Raw genomic sequence first — 22,386 nt, 5'->3', positions numbered from 1 at the left:
ATATTAGCCAATTACTTTATTTTTAGACCTATTACTATTTCTGTTAGGGTTTTTCATCTACCCAGATTTAATATGTTACACGCGCCCCTGGGTTTGAATTCAAAATATTTGAGAATCACAATGTTTTTAATGAAAACCCACCCTTCAATACATTGATATACACTATACTTTATTTATAAATTATACTCTCCTACTTCTATCACATTCCGCAGACATATTTGTTGCATCTCCTTTATACCTTTATCAAAAACAATAACAAATTCTCCTCTTCAACACACATAAAAATATCATAAATATAAACTTCTAAACGTACTCCTCCTGACACCATTTACAACACAGTAATTTTTGAATTCGCCGCTTGCAGGGCTGCCAACTTAACTACACACATTTCATAATTCTCATAAATGATTCCTTTTAGACAATAATTTCGATTCATAAACTTCTGGGCTTATATCTTATAGTATTTCTTAGGTCTTAATATAAATAATTTTCTATACATCAGGTACAATACTTTCTTTTGCTAATGGCTCTTGGTTTTGGTAACTGGTATTCACTTTAAGTCTTTTCAGGTAACAAACGTGGCATAATTAAAAGTAATAAATATAAAAACATATAAATAAATATATCGACATTAATAAAGATAATAAATAACAATAATAAATAACTCTTTGGGTACAGTACTTCTTTTTATAAACATATGTTCAACAGATATTACATTCATTTGATTTGGGTGGCTTTGGTCAGCTGTTCGCTGTTCTACAATTCATAGTGTTACATGTTACATCAGAATTTGCTATCGACTTTCATAACTAACCTAACTGCTCAATTTTTTCTCTTAAAAAGGTAATTAACAAATTTTAATTTTATTATCCCCGCTTGTGTCCTTTTTTATCTGATGTATATAATTTAATTACATATTTAAAAATTGTTCTTTTCCTTATTGCAGGCTTCTAACGGCTGGAAAGAAATTAAACATTGGATTGTTGCCACGAGGTCCCATACCAATATTAAATTTATTAAGGAAGGTTAGTAATCGGTTTGATAATAATGTTTTCCTTGATTTCTTATCATATTTATTTCAAATTCTGTGATTTTTCATGTAGAATTGTTGTGGTCTTCCCATATCTTTTGACTTTCTGCTTGTAGATTGTTGCTGTAGGCCGTTCGGTTATCTGCTGTCCGGTTGTTGAGGCTGTCCTATTATTAATTATCTTCATGAATATAAAACCCTTGTATCTTGTATACTCTTTCTTCCAACAACTCCTTGTTCCTTTACTAATTATTTCTTTTAATTGATCCAAAGCCTTCCATTTATTTTCTTTCAAGACTATCCACTTAAATTCATTATTAGGCTTCATCATCATAATAAACAATTCATAATATAACACTTCCAATCATCAATAATAGATCCATTTAACAACAACAATACAATATTTTCGTCCTATCCACAACACAGTCTTTTACTAATATCACAGCCATAATAACAAATATTAAACACCAAATCCAAACATTTATCATCTTTTCAATAGCATAATATTCAGGTACTTTCACTTTCTTAATATTATTTTTTAATTCTTTCACTCTTCCTAGACACCGTTTATCCTTCATCAGTCTCAATAAGTAGTCCACTCCATTATTTTCCCGGCATGAATCCATAATATTATTCCTATCAGTTCCGTTTCTGTCATATTCCTTTGGCCTATTTTTCCGGTCACATCGCTGATCATAGCCTTTAAAACGTATGTGCCGCGGATGCATGCCGTCGGTCCGCTCCTGTCCTCCTCGGTGTCGGTCCGGTGTTCTTCTTTGCCTCTTGAAGCGTGCATGCGGCCTCCATCGGCGCGCGCGGTTCCTCCTTCGTCGCTTCTTCCGCCTCCGGGCCTTGCGATGCATGCTCCTCTCCCGAATGCCGTCCTCTCCGTCCTGATGTCGGCCGTCCGGTGTCCTCGGGCGCTTGCGTCTCCGGGCCGTGCGGTGGTCGCTCCTCTTATCCGGTAGTCCGTCCTCTATCCTGGGTTCCTTGGGGTGCCTTGGTGGGGTCGAATGATGCGCGGGTGCGGTGGCGGGTCTCATGATGCGCGGGTGTGACGTTCAAAGCGGGTAGTATGGTGGCGGTCTCCTCCTGGCGGCTGTTTATTTTTGGCAGTGGTGGTATTTCAGCATTATTATAGTGTATCGGTTCTTGTTGTAGGGTTGTGGCCGGTAGTGATTCTTCGGTGGCGGGTTGCTCTTCGGCGGGGAACAGGATACTTAATATGGGTTGATGTTTGCGGGTTGTTTTAATTTTCATGGTGGGCGGCGGTTTTTGATGGTAGGCTGTCTTGTATTGACTTCTGTTTTTCTAATATTTTCGGTAAACCGTTCACAAAGGTGGTATATGAGGCTGTAGTATCTTTATTTTCTCTATCTATTTTTTCTGAGCTTGCGTGGGTTGTATCGGGGTTATCATGTATTCGTAATTTTTTAGCTGTAGTCTTCTCTGCGTTTAGTGGTGGGTTGTTGGGTGTTGGGTTCTGTGTTTTTTGGTGATTTGATCTGGATGCATGCTCTAATGTGTAGTTTGTACTTATTTGATAAGGTGGCGGTTTGTAATTTCTATTATAATTATTCTGAGTGTAATCATTATTTGTGTTAAATCGATCATGGCCATAATAATAATTTCTTTCATAGGTTTGCTGTGGATAATGGTTTGTTTGACGATTCTGAAAACTTCTATTATTCCAGCTGTTATTTTGATTATGATTATAGCGGCATTTAAATTGAGGGGTAGATCGTGAGCAATCATATGGTACTGATTCATAGTTTTGGCTGTTATACTGATTAAATTTTGAGTTATGTTGATTTGGTGCGTATCTCTGGTCTGAACGGTGGTTTGATATTGCCATTGCAGACTGTATGCCATATAAATGATTTATCAGCTGCTTACAATCAGTAATGGGTTGTGTGGCGAGTGCCATTCTAACTTGATACGGTAGCTTCTTTAAAATAATACTTGCTAATGCCGATTCATTAATGGGCTCGCTCAATTGAGAATTTTTAAACTGTAGGGCAGTGACGAAAGTGGTACATGCACCGTCTAAGTTAGGGTTGAAATCGCATGATATAATGTCCGCTAGCACGTCCAACTGTTTACTTCTGCTCCAATACTGTTCCAGGAAGACAGCTACAAACTCATCCAATGATGTAAATTCATGGACTCTACTCCGAAAGAACATCAGGGGTTCGCCAATCAATAAACTAGTCAAACGAAGACGCCAAAAATTCCAAGAGGTGGGTGTTAATGATTGAACTAGTTTTATCTGATCTATAAATTCTTTAGGTTGGAGATAGCGGTCTGTATTGTCAAAACGGCCTAATTCATTGAAACTGTGTAGTGAATCAAACGTTGCTATGGGAGTAGGCTCTATATTCTCGTGCGGAAATTGATGTATTTGATTTTCAAGTTGTACTAACTTCTCTTGGGCCTGTTTCCAATGACTAGAAGCTTCTGTTTCATTATCTACTACTTCGGCATGCGAAGTGTTTTGTGCTGGTAGGTTATCTATTCTTTCGTTTAACTCACAAGTGACAGTATCTATTTTTGCTGTTAAATCGGTTGTAATTAGTTCTTGATTTTCAGCGGTAGATGCTGATATTGTGTCCGCAGTTTCCTTACCCGTTCTTACCGATGTATCCTTCAATGATTCCCGCATTTCCTTCATTTCCGCCTTCAAGTCCTTCATTACCATGGTCATTGTTTTTTCTAAACTATTAGAAAATGACTTGATCATCCCCTCTACTATAACCCTTTTTATTGCTTCTTGGGAGACATTTAACGGTTTATTACTGTTCACAGGATTCTTGGCGGTGATTGAAGAGATCTGGGCGTTGGACTCCATCGCGCCCCCTCAGCGTCGATCTCCGCTACTATCGCCGTCTGCAGTGTGTCTGCTACCTTACTTTGCGTGGACGAAAAGAGACTCATATTTTAAAAATGGATTAAGTGTCAAGTGTTTGTTAAAAAAGTGAAAGTTTTGGCCAACAAGGCATTAATAAGGACACAAATGAGGATAGGCCTATGGATATTACAAGCCAGGTAACCTATTTATTACTTAAGCTCTTATAATATAATAATACTATTCATTGATTTCTGACTAGCAGTTTAGGCTTATAAAATATAATAGCTCTCTCTATAAAATATATTTTCTACAATAATAATAATATAAAATTTTCTTTAAAACATATAATTTCTCTTTATTTAAAGCTATTGATTCCCCAAAAAGTAATACAAATTTCCCTTCGCCAGTTTTCCTCACAACTCGTATAAGTTATCTATAATTTTCAATATGGTTATTGACTTAATTTCAAATAATTATTCAATGAGCTTGGCTCTCATCATCAGCCCCACGTTGGCACGACATGTCTTTCTGTCATATCCGTGGCCTATCACGTTGGGCGACATGTCTTTCTGTCACGTTATTCTTTATATTAAAATAACGATTAGCCTCCTGCTTGGCATCAGTCGGTAAAGCATGAGATTTAATATAATTAGGGCGTGGTTTTCTAATAGTATTCAGTCTTAAAAAATCTTGATAGGCCTAGATATGGGCTTCTCCAATAACTCTTGTAATTCAATAATAATAAATATATATATATAAATGATACTTATACTATAGAGATGAGGAATATAAAATAAATTGCACACCATGAAAATTTTACACATATATTACATAAATAATGCAAAGATCAATCGAGGCAAAAAATATATATAGAGCGATAAAAAATATAATATAAAAATAGAACAATATTTGAAATCAATAAAAATATCACAGGCTAACTTTATATTCTAGATTTATGGCACGAATCATTACCATGTGCCTTTATCTTGAAATCATATGCATTCTTTGGCATGTAGCTGTGACATGTACTTGCTAATACTTGTCTGCTTGGATAATTCAATCATAAATATGTGCTCTAAGATCAGCTTGATAAATTAGCCACTAATAATCCAAATATATCTATATATTAAAATCTCTAGTATTTAGTAGATTTATTTGTATCGAATATATATTTTTATCTCAGGGTGCAAGATTCGGCACCTGACGGAATAGGTAGAGCCATTCATCTAGTGAATTAGAACTATGATAAATTATCGCCAATTGTATTGCAAAAATTAAATATTGTATGCATACGTTTGATAGCCTAGATTTCGTACTTCTTTGATTAAATAGAAATTTCTAAAATATTGATCTATATTTTTCTTTCAATTAAATACCTTTAATACTAATTATTACTTGCGCAAGTATTACTCTTATTAATTTCTTAATTTATAATAACCCTTTCGGCGAGCTAGCTTTGATCATCAGATTATTTCGAAGCACTAGGGCGCCCATCACTAAATTCAAATTTAATCACTCACGTGTCGAAAATCTTCTTGTAAGCCGCCGATGTCGATCCAACTCCATGCGGTCCGGGAATATGGTAGCCGGAATCGTCTCCTCCAAGGGGTTATAAATTTAATAAAAAATGAAAAATGACTTCTGCTTCACAATAGCATCACGAAGTCTTTTAAGAAATTTAATAATTTACTTTAACTTTAAATTTTTACAAAATTATTAATAAGGTACTTCGCTCTAAAATATTTGGGGTCCTCTTATGGTGGCATCTGGCTGGCGAGTCTGGTTCTTCCTTCTCAAGTTTTACAGATCCTCTTTCCGACTTTCAAATTAGCATAAAATTTAAATATCTCAATCCTCCGCCATTAAATTCAAATAGATCTTACAAAGAAGGCCAAAATATTGCTTAGATTATATGATTAATAATTTCTTTGCATTCGAGCCATATTGATAACATAGATTACACAAATTTTTACACAAAATCTACTACACTTATATAAATATATATAAATATTTTTAAATTGGCCTACAGTTGCCGCCTATTAACTGCCGTTTTACTATTGGTGCATGCAAATTTTATTAGGTATTCATGCGCCTGGTAACTCTTATTTCCTGAATACATTAAATTATTTTTATTGGTTTTATATTTATGCTCTTTGCATGCTAGTTAATATTCTATATATTAATATTAATTCCATGCTACCTAATAATTAGCCACGTGGACGGGTGTTTTTTCACATTGCACACCATCCGATTGCAATAAAGCTCTGCCAAGGGGTTTTGGTCAGATTCTACGTTCTTCGGTTTGATCGATCTCTAGGTCACCGATCCGTGAATACATCTACATAACCTCAATCTTCAAATATTTTATAAATAATCTATTTATGAGTAGTAAACTTCCTTCAAATCCTTTTTAAGTTCTTGTACCATTTAGCCAGAACAAGCTGATGCTATCTTATCTTGTTTATTATCTGCTTGGCGATATTAGCCAATTACTTTATTTTTAGACCTATTACTATTTCTGTTAGGGTTTTTCATCTACCCAGATTTAAATATGTTACACTGTCTACTAACGTTGATGGAAAGCAACATTTTCAAAATGTTCGATGTTTTAGAACGGGTAGTATTATAGTCAACTAGACATTAACGACGACACGTCACGGTACGATAGGACAGAAAGCTCTATGTTTATTTAGGATTTTTTCTGGACATTTTAAATTGATAAAATGTTTATTAATTTTTGAGAAACATAACAAAAGGTCAATGTAACTTACTGAGCGCGAGGTCTACTGTTCACAGAACTGCTCGTTAAAAAATATATAAGCTAGTTTTTATTGGATTTTCAAAGTATTTATTTCTTGTTTCAATTTTTTATCCACGTGCGAGCACTATCAATAATCTATGTAAGAGGTCTACTTCAGAAGAATGTTCACTTATTAAGCATAGATACCTTACAAAGTTCATGACAAGTTTATGAATGACTAAAAATAAACTACCTATGTAGGCCTACTCAAAAATACGTTTTTTCGAAATGCTTATCCTATAAATTATTGCAGATAAAATATATCATTTTAAAACCAAACAATCACTCACATGAACGTGAGTCTCATTATAAAACCGTCATTAGCAATTGAATATAAATTCTCATTTTGAATTAGGTGTAGAACTTTCTCATTGGTTACATTATGTAATTATTAATATTTACTAATACCATTTCCCTTGTTATACCCAGGTCACTATTTTGAAACGGTCTTGTTAATTATCTCACGGGCATCATTATTTGTCCCTCCTATCCCTTCCTCTTTCCAAACTACAAGTCATGATTTTGTAGTTTTGTTAAAGTTTCAAGGTATTGCAGTAAACTTTCACTTTTACATGTGTTTCCAATGGATTCAATTTTTGGGAAAATGAACTTTTTGTATAAAATTATAATAAATTAATGCTGTTAGTACTTACCCATTATTGAGGTATTGAATCTATAGTGCACTATTGGCACATAAACTATGAGCCCAGCTAGAATGAATAGTGCCGCATAAAGATATTCTACTTGGGGCGAGTCTATGATTGGGGCTATTATCAAGTAGATGGATATCACTAGAACCACAACTGGAATGATGAACGGAACCTGCAAACATTAAATTCATTGAATTTCTTCTATGGGTTTCAATTTTAAAATTATTATTAATCAGTTTTAAAAATATAGGCTATATTCTCTTCCAAGATACATGAAAATTATCCTGAAATTGAAAATTCAAATTATGATAAACTTAACTGTTAGGTAAAACCTGTCGCCGCACCTTACTAAGAGAAAGTATTAGTATATGGTGAGTCAAGACATTTTTAAGGTATTAGCAATTGGAATATTGTTTATTCATCTCAAATATCAAATATATCTTTTTCAATATCAAAATTATCTGGGATCTATTTTTAAGAAATTGTTTAAAATGCCTGAAACAATTTGAAGAAAATTTATGATAAGAAGATTTCTTGATGGGAATATCTTTATGGTCAATCGGGACCAATTTGAGAATTTAATAAGGCGATATTCAATAAACTTTATAATATAAACTTTATAACGGCCATTCCTTCCTTTCCAACTCCAAAATTGTTCCATTGATTTATCTCGACTTGTGACGAATTTTGAAATCATGAATATATCGAATTTCCCGTCTCAGCGTAGCAAACATATCAACACTATAACAGCTGATTTTTATTTCTGTGTGTGGCCAGCTCACAAATCTTCTCCCATTAGGATTACATGTGAACTTTGAAGGACCGTAGGAAAGAGTCCTGAAGTCGGATTATAAATTTGATAGGCCATAAACCTGGTCTTGAACATAATATTATTATTGTGTAGATTACCGTGTACCTTCTGTTTAATTCTCATATACTATACGAACTGATACTTGTAAACATCATGTATTTCCTGGATATAGTACGGTATAAAATTTATTTTAAGAAGTACAGTAGCCTATCGTATCTTGAAATTGACAATTTAGAGCCGTTTGCACGGTGCCAGTTTAAACGGAATCAGCTTAAAATGAATTATTGTCAAGTTTTATTTGCTACTAACTGGCCCGGCGAACTTCGTACCGCCAATTAGTTTAATGCATCTCATGACAAACTTTAGCTGGATGCACACCTGAGGAGGTGCGATGCAGCATTTTATTTATATAGATAATTTTCCAACTGCAAAATAAATAATTTACTGAACATCAATTGATTCTGAGCACCGAAGAAAGCAATATTATTCGAAACAAAGCAATGTCTTTGGAGCATGTAAGTATTTAACATGAGGCCGCACTGCTGGATGATTACACACAGAACAGTCATTTTGATTTTAGTCGGAGAGTTTAGAATAAAATACATGGGCGGTTATGGAGCAGCACACACTATTGTCTACTATCTACCGACGGTTGTTGTATGACTATGACGCAATGATTATAACAACTGATTTTTATTTCTGTGTGTGGCCAGCTCACAAATCTTCTCCCATAAGGATTACATGTGAACTTTGAAGGACCGTAGGAAAGAGTCCTGAAGTCGGATTATAAATTTGATAGGCCATAAACCTGGTCTTGAACATAACGAACACAACTAAAGAAAAATCATCAAATTCGGTGCACACATAAAAAAGTTATTGAATGTCAAAATTTGAGGCTCGATTTTTACTTTCCTTGCCCTATTACCATAGGTAAGGAAAGTATTGCTTTCCGAAAAAAATTAAGGTACCCCAATTTCCAAATTTCTATACGTTTCAATGTCCCCTGAGTTCAAAAAAGTGGTTTTTGGGTATTGGTCTGTATGTGTGTGTGTGTGTGTGTGTGTGTGTGTGTGTGTATGAGTGTATGTGTGTCTGTGTACACGATATCTCATCTCCTAATTAACGGAATGACTTGAAATTTGGAACTCAAGGTCCTTACAATATAAGGATCCGACACGAACAATTTCTATCTGATGCAATTCAAGATGGCGGATAAAATGGTGAAAATGTTGTTAAAAACCGGGGTTTTCGCGATTTTCTCGAAAACGGCTCCAACGATTTCAATCAAATTTATACCAAAAATAAAATAGTCATTGATAAGCTCTATCAACTGCCAAAAGTCCCATATCTGTAAAAATTTCAGGAGCTCCGCCCCACCTATGCAAAGTTTGATTTTAGATTCCCAATTATCAGGCTTTAGATACAATTTAAACAAAAAATTCCAAGTGGAAAAGATTGAGCATGAAAATCTCTTCAATTAATGTTCAGTAAAATTTTCACCTAAAATTGAAAATAAGCTCGAAATTCGAGAAAATGTTATTATTTAAATTACAAACTGTTGGCAACTGTTGATTCTATTAAATCATTCACTATGAAGAAATAGCAAACTTCGTGTGTCTCCAGCCTTATTGTCCTGTCACCAGCTGGCTTGGATCTTTGAATAGTAGACTTGAGATGCGCGGGAAAACTAGCGTCAGGTGATAAATTTTCATAACGGCAAGGAAAGTTGTGTGAGTGCGCCACACCAGATTTCTATTTATATAGATTATAAAATAAATTATTGAGATCAAAACTCCAGCTGATTCATTTTAGTTTCCGATTTCACTGTGCAAAAAACTTGATGTATTATTGAGAATTCGAAGAAATAAAAATACTCATGAACTTCTCAGTAAGTAAGCCTACTTCAATGTATACATTTATATCAACCTTCAAAAATCTGGTGTGGAGCACTCACACAACTTTCCTTGCCGTTATGAAAATTGATCAACTGACGATAGTGTTCAACGCGCATCTCAAGTCTACTATTCAAAGATCCACACACAGACACACACACACACACATACACACCAATACCCAAAACCACTTTTTTGGACTCAGGGGACCTTGAAACGTATAGAAATTTAGAAATTGGGATACCTTCATTTTCTTTGGAAATCAACACTTCCCTTAACTATGGTAATAGGGCAAGGAAAGTAAAAATATACATCTTATTGATCTATTCGATAAGCATTGCATAGCATACCTTGTAGGGCCGTGGGAAGTTGGGTCTAGTGTATCGCATAACAATCAATGCCAGCATAGCGCCACCGTAGAATATCCACGCAGTAAAGCTGAAGAAGTCTATCAGTGATTCGATGTTTCCAGAAAGGATCATTGCTGCAGCTATTATCGACTGAAACAGACAAGTTGAAAATTTATAGAATATTTATAGCAATAGATAGGATTTATAGGATAGATATATAGGAATATCCCAACCTGGGCAAGGGATGTCCCATCGTGGGCCGATCTTAAGCCCAGGTTGGGACACTCCCCAAAAATTTGTTTTTGCAATAAAAAAGCAATTGACGATCAATGCAGTTGCCATCCTCAAGGATGAAAGTGTAAGCAAATACAATGAATATAAAATTAAAAAATGTTGATTTTTTCAATTTTTGTTCAAGTTATAGCTGTTTGAATTTTGGTGTCCCAACGTGGGCTGGTTTACCCTATATAAAACCACCATTCGGCCAGTTTTGATGTATAATAGCGGCATGGCATTTATAGTTTGTATAAAATAAGTTGAGACTTGGCCCTCTGAAAAAATTGCAGGGTTGCCAAATCGTGTATAATAATAATAATAATAATTTTTAATTTATTTATTGTATAAGATAATATAATCATAATACAATTATGACATTGGAGGAAAAACTAGGCTGAGCCTGTACTATTTCTCTCCAAAAATTTTGATAAAATGTTAATGTTGTCCAAAAGATAAGGTTATGTAATCAAATTCTCACTTATTACGACATGATTCTGAGGAAAGTGATATTCAAAAGAGAAACATATTTTCGCAAATATTTTCAATTTCAACAAAAAAATATAAATTTCCTAATCCTTCAATCCTGGAACTTTTTCAACACTACTGGGATATCGGGGATGATATTCTACATTCAATTTTGAGGTTGAATTAGAAGATTGCTAAATTTGCAATTTCACATGAAACCGTGTAATTTGTTCTGATGGTGGGTCAAGTCTCAACTTGTTTCATACAGACTGTAGTGAGACAACTTCGTTGAAGAATGGGTTCAACATTCGAAAGAGTAATCATCTCTAAACTGGAATTGGATTCCCTCATTCATTAAACAATCAATTGTAAATTTTGGTGAGGAAAAAACATCTTTTCTGAATTTTCTTTTGATATTATTTTTTGTAACACTACAGGGTGTTTGAAAAAGAGCTCCCTAGTTTTGATGTGTCATAGAATCTGTAAAAAGTGATATACTCTATTCTAGTTTGTGGTGTTTGATTCAGCAACTGTCCAAGTTTTGCCCCCCTGCAGTTGGCAGGCCTGCTTCCTGCTTGACCTTAGGACGGCACCAGGAAACAGTTCCTTCAGTTGACACTAGACAGACACTCGCTTTCCGGGAAGGTGGGTGGATAGGGAGAGCTCGCCCAATTGCTTGGCCACCACGAAGCCCGGACTAAACTCCTCTGCACTTTTTCTTTTGGGGAAACATAAAAAATGTTGTGTACAGTGGAAAAATCCGAGACATAAACCATTTACAGGAAAGAATCGTCTCGGCGGTTGGGACAGTTACACCAGATATGTTGGTGAATACGGCGAGAACTTGAGTATCGTCTCGACGTGTGCAGGGCAACAAATGGATCCCATGTTGAAGTGTACTGATGTTGAACAAAACTTGAAGGTTCTCTCTTTCATTGAATGTACTTGTTGATGTAGTTTTTCATTAATTTACACATTCAATTTATACCTAAAACTAGGGAGTTCGTTTTAAAACTCTCTGTATATTGTCTAAAAATAAAAAGGAAGAGGTGTTTTGGAAAAAGTGGAACTTCAAATCAAATCAATTTATTTTTCCACATCGCATCACGAAGATATGTAAAATTACGAATATTCAATGCTTTAAAGAATACATCAATTGAAATAGAAAATTATATATTATTTAATTAATGTTAATTTATAGATGGAATTCCCCCAAGAAGACTATACTCTGTGAATGGGGGAGAGTTCTTGCATGAAAAGTAGAATTAAATGTATCTTTATCTATGTACTATGAACTTATCTTCTATACTATATAAATAAATTTAGACTTTTTTTATAGTTTATTGAAAAAATACATTACCAATCGTAGAGCAGAGTTTACCATAAATTTACAAGTGGGAGAGCAAGGACCAGCATGAAGCAAAAAAGTAATATCTTAATTAAATTGAGTTTGTATGCCAAGTGTAAGGTGAGTATGCTAAGAATGCGTACATGAAAGATGAGTCCTGGTGCTGGTGTCAAACGTCTGATGTGTACATAGGATAAGATGTTCATCAGGTGGCCCTCTCGACTAGCTGCGAAACATAGCCTGCAAATGATCGATTTTTCATTTTATAAAATAGTCTATTCATGATCAATCAATCAAAATATACATCAGAATTTACATGAATGCGTCTTTCATTATTTATTATTTTCATGAAATAATAAAATAAATAAGTTACAAGTAAAAAAACAAAATACATCAACAATAGGTAGTCTAAATACATAATGAGTTGGCACTATAAAATTCTTCATAACTGTACAATTCCAATTCCACTATATACTTCTTCAGATTGTTTTTAAACCTTGTAATATAAGTCCAGTCAATATAGACATAAAAATCTGGTGTGGCGCACTCACACAACTTTCCTTGTTATGAAAATTGATCACCTAACGCTACGGTACGCTACATCTCAAGTCTACTATTCAAAGATTTGAGCCAGCTGGTGACAGGGCAATAACGCTGGAGACACACGAGGTCTGCTATCTCTTCATAGTGAATCATTTAATAGAATCAACAGTTGCCAATAGTTTGCAATTGGATAATCACATTTTCTCGATTTTCGAGTTTATTTTTAATTTTAGGTGAAAATGTTACTAGACATGAATTGTAGAGATTCTCATGCTCAATCTATTCCACTCGAAATTTTTTGTTTAAATTCTATCTGAAGCCTGATAATTGAGAGTATAAAATCAAACTTTGCATAGATGGGGCGGAGCTCCTGAAATTTTTACAGATATGGGACTTGTGGCAGTTGATAGAATTTATCGATGACTTTTTCAGGTATAACTTTAATTAAAATTGTTGGAATCGTTTGACGCACATACACACACACACACACACACACACACACCAATATCCAAAAACCACTTTTTTGGAGTCAGGGGACATTGAAACGTATAGAAATTTGGAATTTGGGGTACCTTAATTTTTTTCGGAAACCAATACTTTCCTTACCTATGGTAATATGGCAAGGAAAGTAAAAAAGGGGGTGTGCTTGCAATTTATATTGTAGTTCTGATTTTTTAATATATTATTTGGGTACATAAGAGAAGTCCAGAACCAATTTCTTCATGCAAAATTTCCTTGTGCTAGATAACGGGTGGCCCAAAAACCTCGTATTTTCGGCTCATTTTCCAGTTTCCAGCTATTTCTGCCAAATCGGACAGAGGAATTTGCTCTCACATTTTTTCTAGAATATGAAATTCTGAATAAAATGAGATCATTCGGAACTGTCTATCTTCAATGAGTACTGAGTTATGATTTTACAAAAATGAGTAAAATTTGAAGAAAAAATCAATTTTGATGAATTTTAGTTTTTGATCAACAATATCTTCCGATTGTTACCATTTAGATGTATAATTCAAAATCTCTCTGGACGTATTTTGTGCTCTATAATCTGAGATCAGGTAGAGCGATCTATCTCATATATATATTTCCAGTTACACCTGACAACAATGCTCCTTGTATTGTGAAAAACTCCTAATTTTCAGTTTCAATCATCATCACCAACTACATAATCTTTACATAGATATTTCGCACAATGACATAAGTTCATAAGATTATGCTCTATGAGAATCACCCGATAGATGCACTTCATTTCAGTTTTTCTTAGTTGAGAGGCGCACTTAAGGACACCTCAAGGATCAAAATTTCAAACACTTATAACTTCTGACACAATGCTCAGATTTCATCGTGCTACACTTCATTCTTCTCGGCTTGTCACGGCGGTCCAAAATCATGCATCATAAGTCAAATTCGGTCGAAAAATGGAAGATTTATTGTTGAGTTACTTAAGCCCATATTCCAATACACAAAAAATGGCCAATTTCTATATTCAAAGCTATGTATCTCGGTAACCCCTTATTAATGATAAAATCATTACTTGTTCTTGAAATTTACAATGGAATGTTCCCTTTTATCTGCTGTAAACGATTCAAGAAAAATATGTTCGTAAATTGAGATTTGATTGTTGAAAAAATCCGGAAATTGTAGATATTTCTATCATATTAACGGTTTTGGCTGTACTATGATAGGGAAAGGGATTCAAGATGGATTTTAGACAACTACTGAGCTCGTAGAGGATGAATATTTATCTACAATTTGTAATCAATCGAGAGTTTCTATGATGTATCAGACTCGTTTTAGAAACTCTTGATCAACAGTAAAATCACGGAAAAATGTAAAAACTGAAATCGCCATTTTTGAAATCTTCTGTAACTTTCGAATGGTATTGGTATTGGAAGTTTTCATTGGAGTGGGTAGAGGGGGAAAATTTTCACATCCTCACTAGATTTGGGAATTTTATCAGAAGTATTTCAAAAGACATGCAGCTTTGAATATAGAAATTGGCTATTTTTTGTGTATTGGAATATGGGCTTTAGTACACTCAACAATAAATTTTCCACTTTTCGACCGAATTTGACTTATGATGCATGATTTTGGACCGCCTTGACGAGCCGAGAAGAATGAAATGTAGTACGATGAAATCTGAGCATTGTGTCAGAAGTTATAAGTGTTTGAAATTTTGATCCTTGTGGTGTCTTCAAGCGCGCCTTTCCACTAGGAAATACTGAAATGAAGTGCATCTAACGGGTGATTCTCATAGAACATAATCTTATGAACTTAAGTCATTGTGCGAAATATCAATATGAAGACTATGTAGCTGGTGATGAAGGTTGAAGCTGAAAATTAGGTGTTTTTCACAATACAAGGAGCATTGTTGTCAGGTGTACCTGGAAATCTATATGAGATAGATCGCTCTATCTGATCTCAGATTGTAGAGCACAAAAATACGCCCAGAGGGATTTTAAATCATACATCTTAATGGTAACAATCGGAAGATATTGTTGATCTAAATATAAAATAATTCATCAAAAATTGATTTTCTCTTCAAATTTCACTCATTTTTGAAAAATCATAACTCAGTACTCATTGGAGATACAGAGTTCCGAATGATCTCATCTTATTCAGAATTTTATATTCTAGAAAAAAGGCGGGAGCAAATTTTTCTGTCCGATTTTGAGATTTTGCAGAAATAGCTGGAAACTGGAAAATGAGCCTTAAATACGAGGTTTTTGGGCCACCCGGTATCTAGCACAAGGAAATTTTGCATGAAGAAATTGGTTCTGGACTTCTCTTATGTACCCAAATAATATATTAAAAAATCAGAACTACAATATAAATTGCATGCACCAATGTATATAGTGACTGGACTATATCTTTTTCAAGATTAATACTAGTAGGAAGGTAAGTAATGAATTTGATGTCCATATAGGTTGGGCTTTGTTTGCACTTCTCTTTACTATGTTATTTGATAATAAAGTTGTTTCTTTTTTTGTGTAGTTGAAAAGTTGATATTGTAATAATTATCCATATTGAATGAAAAATACTTTTTTGACAATTTCTTAGTCTTTTTCATTCAAAGTTGTTTTTATTTTTTGTATTATAGTCATGCACACTGGGGAATTTGTCTTCATTATTTTTTACGTGTAATATTATTTTGTAAATATAAAGTCCATACACCGTCATTAATTCTAACTCTTTGAGAAATGTCCTGCACGACTCTCGTCTATTCAAATATTTTTCTTGCTGCTTATTTTGGAGTTTTAATACCCTGTTCAAGTTCAATGCAGTAGTCCCACGATAAATCTCAATGCCATATGAAATATGAAAGTGGGCAGTGGCATAATACACGGATCTCATAGTTAATAAATTAAAAATGGGTGTCAGCCTCCTAAGTGCAAATTTAAAAATATCCTTCTTTTTGAGAGAAGTCTTGTTAGAGGCATTTTGAATTACCTTCCAGCTGCAAACAGGGTGCCATTGGCTGAACCGAATGTTGAAATGGTAACTGAGAGAGGCATCAGCCATGCTAGCGCTCCCAAAATGCGGTTTCCAAACGTCTGCAAATGAAATACATATTCAATGCTAATATGAAAATTATTCATAGAAATAAGAGTATGCCATCATAGAAGTACATTACAGACATTATGAGTGGATTATGAAAAATTCTATAGAAACATTTTGAATGATCCTTTGCAAGTAAACAATTGGACATCAATTCAGGAAGGAAAAAGCTCTAAAATTATCATATAGAAATCAAATTCATTTTCAAGAAAATAGATAACACCTATTATACGCTACTTCAAATTATTAGAGGATATTTAAGGAGATTTTTTCATCATTCGCTTTGTGTAAAATAATTCGGTATAGCATAATAATAAAAAACAAGTGTGCCTCGAAAAGTTATTGATGAAGAATTGGAACGGTGTATCAAACTTACACTTGATTGGTCATTTGGATTCTTCCAATAATTTGATCACTTTCAAAACTGATGAATTATTAATTAATTGATGTTAGTGAAATGACTCACAACAGCTACAGCTTCTGACTCTTCCATCTCAGCAGCAGACATGACAGACAGGTAGGAGATGTTGATGAGAACATAGCACAGAGTGACCAGAGGAATCGCTATCATTATGGATCGTGGAAGATTTCTGCAAAAATAACAGACAATATAGAAATTTGATAAAATTGAAAATCTAGAAATAAGTTTTAAATCTAGGCCTAGTATTTTAAAGCTCTTAGTTGAATTCAGAGAACAATAACTTTGATAAGCCACTATCGTTTATACGAAATTTTCAAAACAACTGATTTTGCTTTATTTTGATGGGAAATTCCTTACAGTACCTAATAACGTATCATGAAATTTAATTTTAACGGGTAACAAAAATCATAAAATATAATTTTGATTGTTTAGATTGTTCATCAGACAAACACCAAAATTATTGCAGTAGGAGTTAATGTAGCTGTTTATTAAGAAATAACTATTTTTCAGCTGCCTATGAACTTTGTTTCTTGACTCGGATTGTTAAAAAACATAGGAATTTCACCTTTTTTGTACGGTGAATAATCAAGTACCATGTAAATCATTTCCATTTTTTAAAAAAGAGAATCAGTTGGATGATAACCTAATTCACATAATTGAACATTAATGTATAGGCTAAATATTATTTTGTCAGATAAATATTATTATTCATATTATCAGACTATTATTAATCTCTGGCAATGTGTTTCATAACCATTGAATAAGCAAATGGGAATAGAATGTGGAATAAAACAAATTGAATAAATAGTCTAAGTGGGTTCTAAATTACTTCATAATATAGAATAAAGGAGATACATAGCCTACTTTCATTATTCCGTGTTTTAATTATAAAACTGGGTAGTTTTATTCTCAAATTAAACCACTGAAGTTTTTAAATTGTAGAGTTGAAAAAGTAAGAAACAGTATAATTTTGATAATCTTTGGGATGTGTAAGTGTAATTTGTTATCTATCGACTACTGTACCTTAATTGAGAAAAAATGCTGAATTTGAAATATCACACTTTCTGAAGCTGATAAAAATTATAAGCTCAATAGTGCTGGAAATCAAGAGGATTTTTGTATATTAGGTACTTGTTTATACAATACATACGGTACTGTAGTACGCGCGTCCCTCCGACCTCTTTCTGGACAAAATACGAGGATAAATTTTGTTGCTTATTTACAATTTTCCAGTCAGTCAAGTCCATCTATAAATATGACCACCTCTTCATACTGCGCTGGTTGTTTCAAAGTATGGGTTTCAACATTGACATAGGTACTGTAGAACGGTGTTCAAACGGTGATATTTTGAGTCCTTGAGAAAAATACTCAGCTCGACAGAAATTCTCTCATGTAAGTAGAAGTATAAGTCTGGGCGTACACCGGTTAGTCAAGACAAGACTAGTCACGTTTAGTCGCAATACTTCACACAGTTGCTTATGAAGACACGTCTAATTGCAATGACTAATTAGTGTGAGTTGCGTCATAAGCAACAATGTGAAGTATTGTGACTAAACATGTCTGATCATGTCTTGTCTTGACTAACTGGTGTGCGCCTAGCCTAATGCATGAATATTCACCTAAATCCTTTAAAATATGGGCATTCTTTGGAGCCCCTGTGTTTTTGACGGTTCACTAATTAAAAAAGACTGTGCGGAGGAGTCGTACACGGTAGATGAAGAAAAATCTGCTCAATCAGTATTTCATCACTATTCGCCCGTTTTTCTTGTAACTCCTATTCACAATATTTATATTTGTGCCTTAATGCAATATTTGAATTGGTTATATTGAATAGGCCTGTAGAATGAAGATAAAATAATAATGCATATTTATAGGTCAATAGGCTATTAATTCTATTTATTTGCTTCTATAAATCACGGACTAAACATTTTATTCCCTCCCTAACATGAATATAATTTCTCTTCCTATTCATCGTGAATATTAATGAACTAAGTAGCTATTCATAAAAGTCAATGATTATTGATGAAGACTGTGAGAATACGCACGGTGGATAGGGTAAAATGCATATTGTATCATCAGAATTTCATCATGCCCATGTTTTTTTAAATTCAGTATGCAATGATTTGTTCAATCTCTTCAAATTTTTGTTTATCTTCGAAATAATTATGATATACACTATTTTATTATAAAATAAGTTAGTTGACTATCAAGTTTGGGGAGCACTGATGATGACAAATAACTGAAAGTTTGTCGATTTTTGTTGATGCATTCTTGGTTTGTAATACGGCAGTGCTTTGATAATTCCAGGATATATAATATCTGATGCAAACATAATCAGTGCGAAAATTATAAAGACATTCGAAGTGCCTCGTTAAATGTTTGGAATAAGTAATCTGAAATCGATAAGTAGAAGCTGAAATTCATCTTTTGAAACAAAATTCACCTTAGGTTAAATGTTCAGTTGCAATGGCAATGGCTGACCATGCAACTGCTTGCTTGCAGTAACGACCAGACCAATCCCACCACCTGCAATACAAATTACAGAACCACTAACTAAAAAATTATTTTCTACCATAATGGTAGAAAAACAATCAATCAAATAAAAATAAAATAAAATAAGCAGCCTAGGAGTGAAAATGACTGTAGCTAAATCAACGCATGCGCAAAGAGTGCTTCTGGTAAAACCCTCACAAAATTTTCAAATTAGCTTCAATTTTTCTCAAACAATAGGTGACATCAAATTCCTTCAAGCCCACATCATTAGAATACATTAATATGATTCTTAGTTCTGATAAGGCGTCTCAATATTATGCTATTTATTTTTGGTGCATTTCACAACAAATCGTGATAGTCTCTCATAATATAATTTATAGTAACATTCTAAATGTACCTCTAATACAATTCGATAGTGACCAATGAATATATCAGAGAAAAAATAAGATTCGAATACTTGTGAAGTAATGAGCAAGTACACAAATTAACAATAAATTGTCAACTCAATAGGTACATTTTTAATGAAAAACAAATTTTCTAAAATATGTAAATGTAGCTTAAGATTTAGTTCATCTATTTGAAAATCTCATGAAAAGTGCCGAAGTTATTCATGCATGAACTTTCTTCATTGATTGATGTGGAATTGATGTGTAGGTAATAAATAAGCTATTCCAGTCTGATGGAACTTTTGCAATCGATTTAGTATTCTTTTGGAAGGCGACCTTCTCTATGTGCCGGTTGCACAACAGCCGGTTAAATTTTAACCGTGATCAATTCCATAAGAACCAATCAGAGAAGCCGTCTTTTATAAAACGCCTTCTCTGATTGGTTGTCGTGATATTAATCGCGGTTAAAATATAACCGGCTGTTGTGCAACCGGGCCTATAAGTCTTAAATTTATAATTATCGAATACTTGATAGGTGTGTGGTTGCCAACTTGAAATTAGTAAGCTTCTCAATCGTATCTCCTACAAAATTTGAAACTTTTAGCCTGTTATTATGTGATCATTCAGTGTTTAGCGACCAACAATAATTATAAGGAAAGCCAAGATTCTCTCTTTTACATTCATATTTTTGTTTTACTGTTCAAAGGCTCACTATATAGAATGTGTAAGAATAAACTTGCACTGATAAAATCAGTATTTTACAGTATAGTGTAGGTACGTCCCTTGAACTTGATTCACTGAAATAATGCTGAGAAAAGTGTACTTATGGCTCCAGTGAAGCTCACTATAATTCTCTCATCTGGAATCAGTTTTTCCTATTCACATTTTTGGGACTCAATTAATTTGTAAACTTGATCATCCATAGTCAGGTACAACCGTTTTTTATTCAAAATAACCGTAATAGCTTGGTTCAATTTTACCTCAAGCATAAATTTGACAAACAATTGGAAGTTCAAAATTTAAAAGTTGAATCATTATCTGAATTGTTTGGAAACAATGAAACTGTATATTCTCCCGAGTAATTATACTACAGCTTGGGTCTTAGCATCCCATAGGTAAATAATATGTCATAGAAGATGACATATGATAGTTTATTACAAAAGATAAGTTATAGATATAACATGTAAAACTTCCTTCATATTTATTATAAATGAATTGGGTTGTGCTTTTGGCTCTCCTATATCTCAAATTTCTCAATAATTTAGAACATGACTTTTAACATTAGGAACAGAATGTTTTTCATCGATAGATCAACATAATTACCTTGTCATGAATGAAAATTATAATGAAATATATTTGAATACTCACTTTGAGGGTTTCTTTATTTCTTCAGTAACGTAGTTGAGATTATTCCAACCGTCGTAAGCCCATAAGCCGGTGTAGAATGCGGTTGCTATACTTCCAATCGATGCTGTCTCTCCACTAAACATGTTCTCGAAATTTTGAGTGTTTCCTGAAAAGTTGAAAATATAATATTAAATTAATGGGCCCACTTTTAAAACATTTTTTGTGTAAGAAAATATAATTTATTGTAGAAATTATCATCAATTTATGTGTAGCCATATTTGGTGAAGATAGTTTTACAATTTTTTTTTGTATTATTTCTATTAAAACTAGTCACTAGGACTAACCATTAATTTTGTTCTCTTATTTCTTATCCTAACATACCGTATTAATTTTTATTGCTAAAGTCTTCCAGTGAAGTCTAATCTAATAACAGTACAGTTCTAATCTATAATTTCTCTACTTTAAATTCTTTCGCTACACATTTATTTAATTTATACTTTTTCACTTCACTAGCACTACACCGACTCGAAGGGCTTTGTTCTCTTCAACCTCCTTGTGAGTTCAGTGCTGTAGTTGGATGACTTCGGTGTTGTCGTGTTGATGAAGACGTGACTCATGATGGGCTGGCAATCGGCTTATTTCACTGGTCATATAGGGGATGTTCAGATCTCGGTGCAAATCGCTGTTCCTTATGTACCAGGGCGCATTCACCATGTTCCGCAGTACTTTGTTCTGGAATGTTTGAATCTGATTGATGTTAGATGTTCTAGAGCAGCCCCATAGCTGAATTCCATACGTCCAGACAGGTTTAAGAATTTGTTTTTAAATCAATATTTTGTTGTCGATTGAGAGATGTGATTGTCGGCCCAACAGCCAATAGATTTTACTTTATTTGAGTCCCAGCTCGCTCTTTTTCATCTTGATATGCTTTTTCCATTTCAACTTGGCGTCAAGAGTCATTCCAGGGTATTTTGCTGTGTTGCTGTGTGGTACTACATTCCCAATTAGATTTATTCGAATCGGATCATTGATATTTTTGTTTGTGAAGTTGATAAGAATGGACTTCATCTCATTCAATCGAATTCTCCATTTTTTGGTCCAGTCACTGAATTTGTTGCTAGCATTCTGTAGTTTTGTGGCTGCTTCTTGTACTGTTTCCCCTACTGCA

At 33.8% G+C, this 22,386-nt stretch overlaps 1 protein-coding gene across 2 annotated transcripts in view; it reads right to left on the bottom strand.

Annotated features, from left to right (window-relative positions):
* LOC111051089 (b(0,+)-type amino acid transporter 1-like) overlaps positions 1 to 22,386 on the bottom strand; it is a 121,881-nt gene that overhangs the window by 5,164 nt on the left and 94,331 nt on the right. For both annotated transcript variants that reach the window (XM_039432552.1, XM_039432553.1), the window contains exons 6-11: positions 21,240 to 21,384; positions 17,038 to 17,161; positions 16,464 to 16,567; positions 12,614 to 12,710; positions 10,382 to 10,531; positions 7,332 to 7,500 (exon numbers count right to left, since the gene is read on the bottom strand). In XM_039432552.1, the coding sequence (XP_039288486.1) occupies positions 7,332 to 7,500; positions 10,382 to 10,531; positions 12,614 to 12,710; positions 16,464 to 16,567; positions 17,038 to 17,161; positions 21,240 to 21,384 (789 nt within the window). The remainder of the gene's footprint in view (positions 1 to 7,331; positions 7,501 to 10,381; positions 10,532 to 12,613; positions 12,711 to 16,463; positions 16,568 to 17,037; positions 17,162 to 21,239; positions 21,385 to 22,386) is intronic.

Source organism: Nilaparvata lugens, chromosome 7 (assembly GCF_014356525.2).
Source record: "Nilaparvata lugens isolate BPH chromosome 7, ASM1435652v1, whole genome shotgun sequence".
In the NCBI taxonomy this organism is placed as follows: domain Eukaryota; kingdom Metazoa; phylum Arthropoda; class Insecta; order Hemiptera; family Delphacidae; genus Nilaparvata; species Nilaparvata lugens.
Note: the sequence above shows the minus strand (reverse complement) of the source record. Positions and strands in the feature narration are given on the sequence as shown.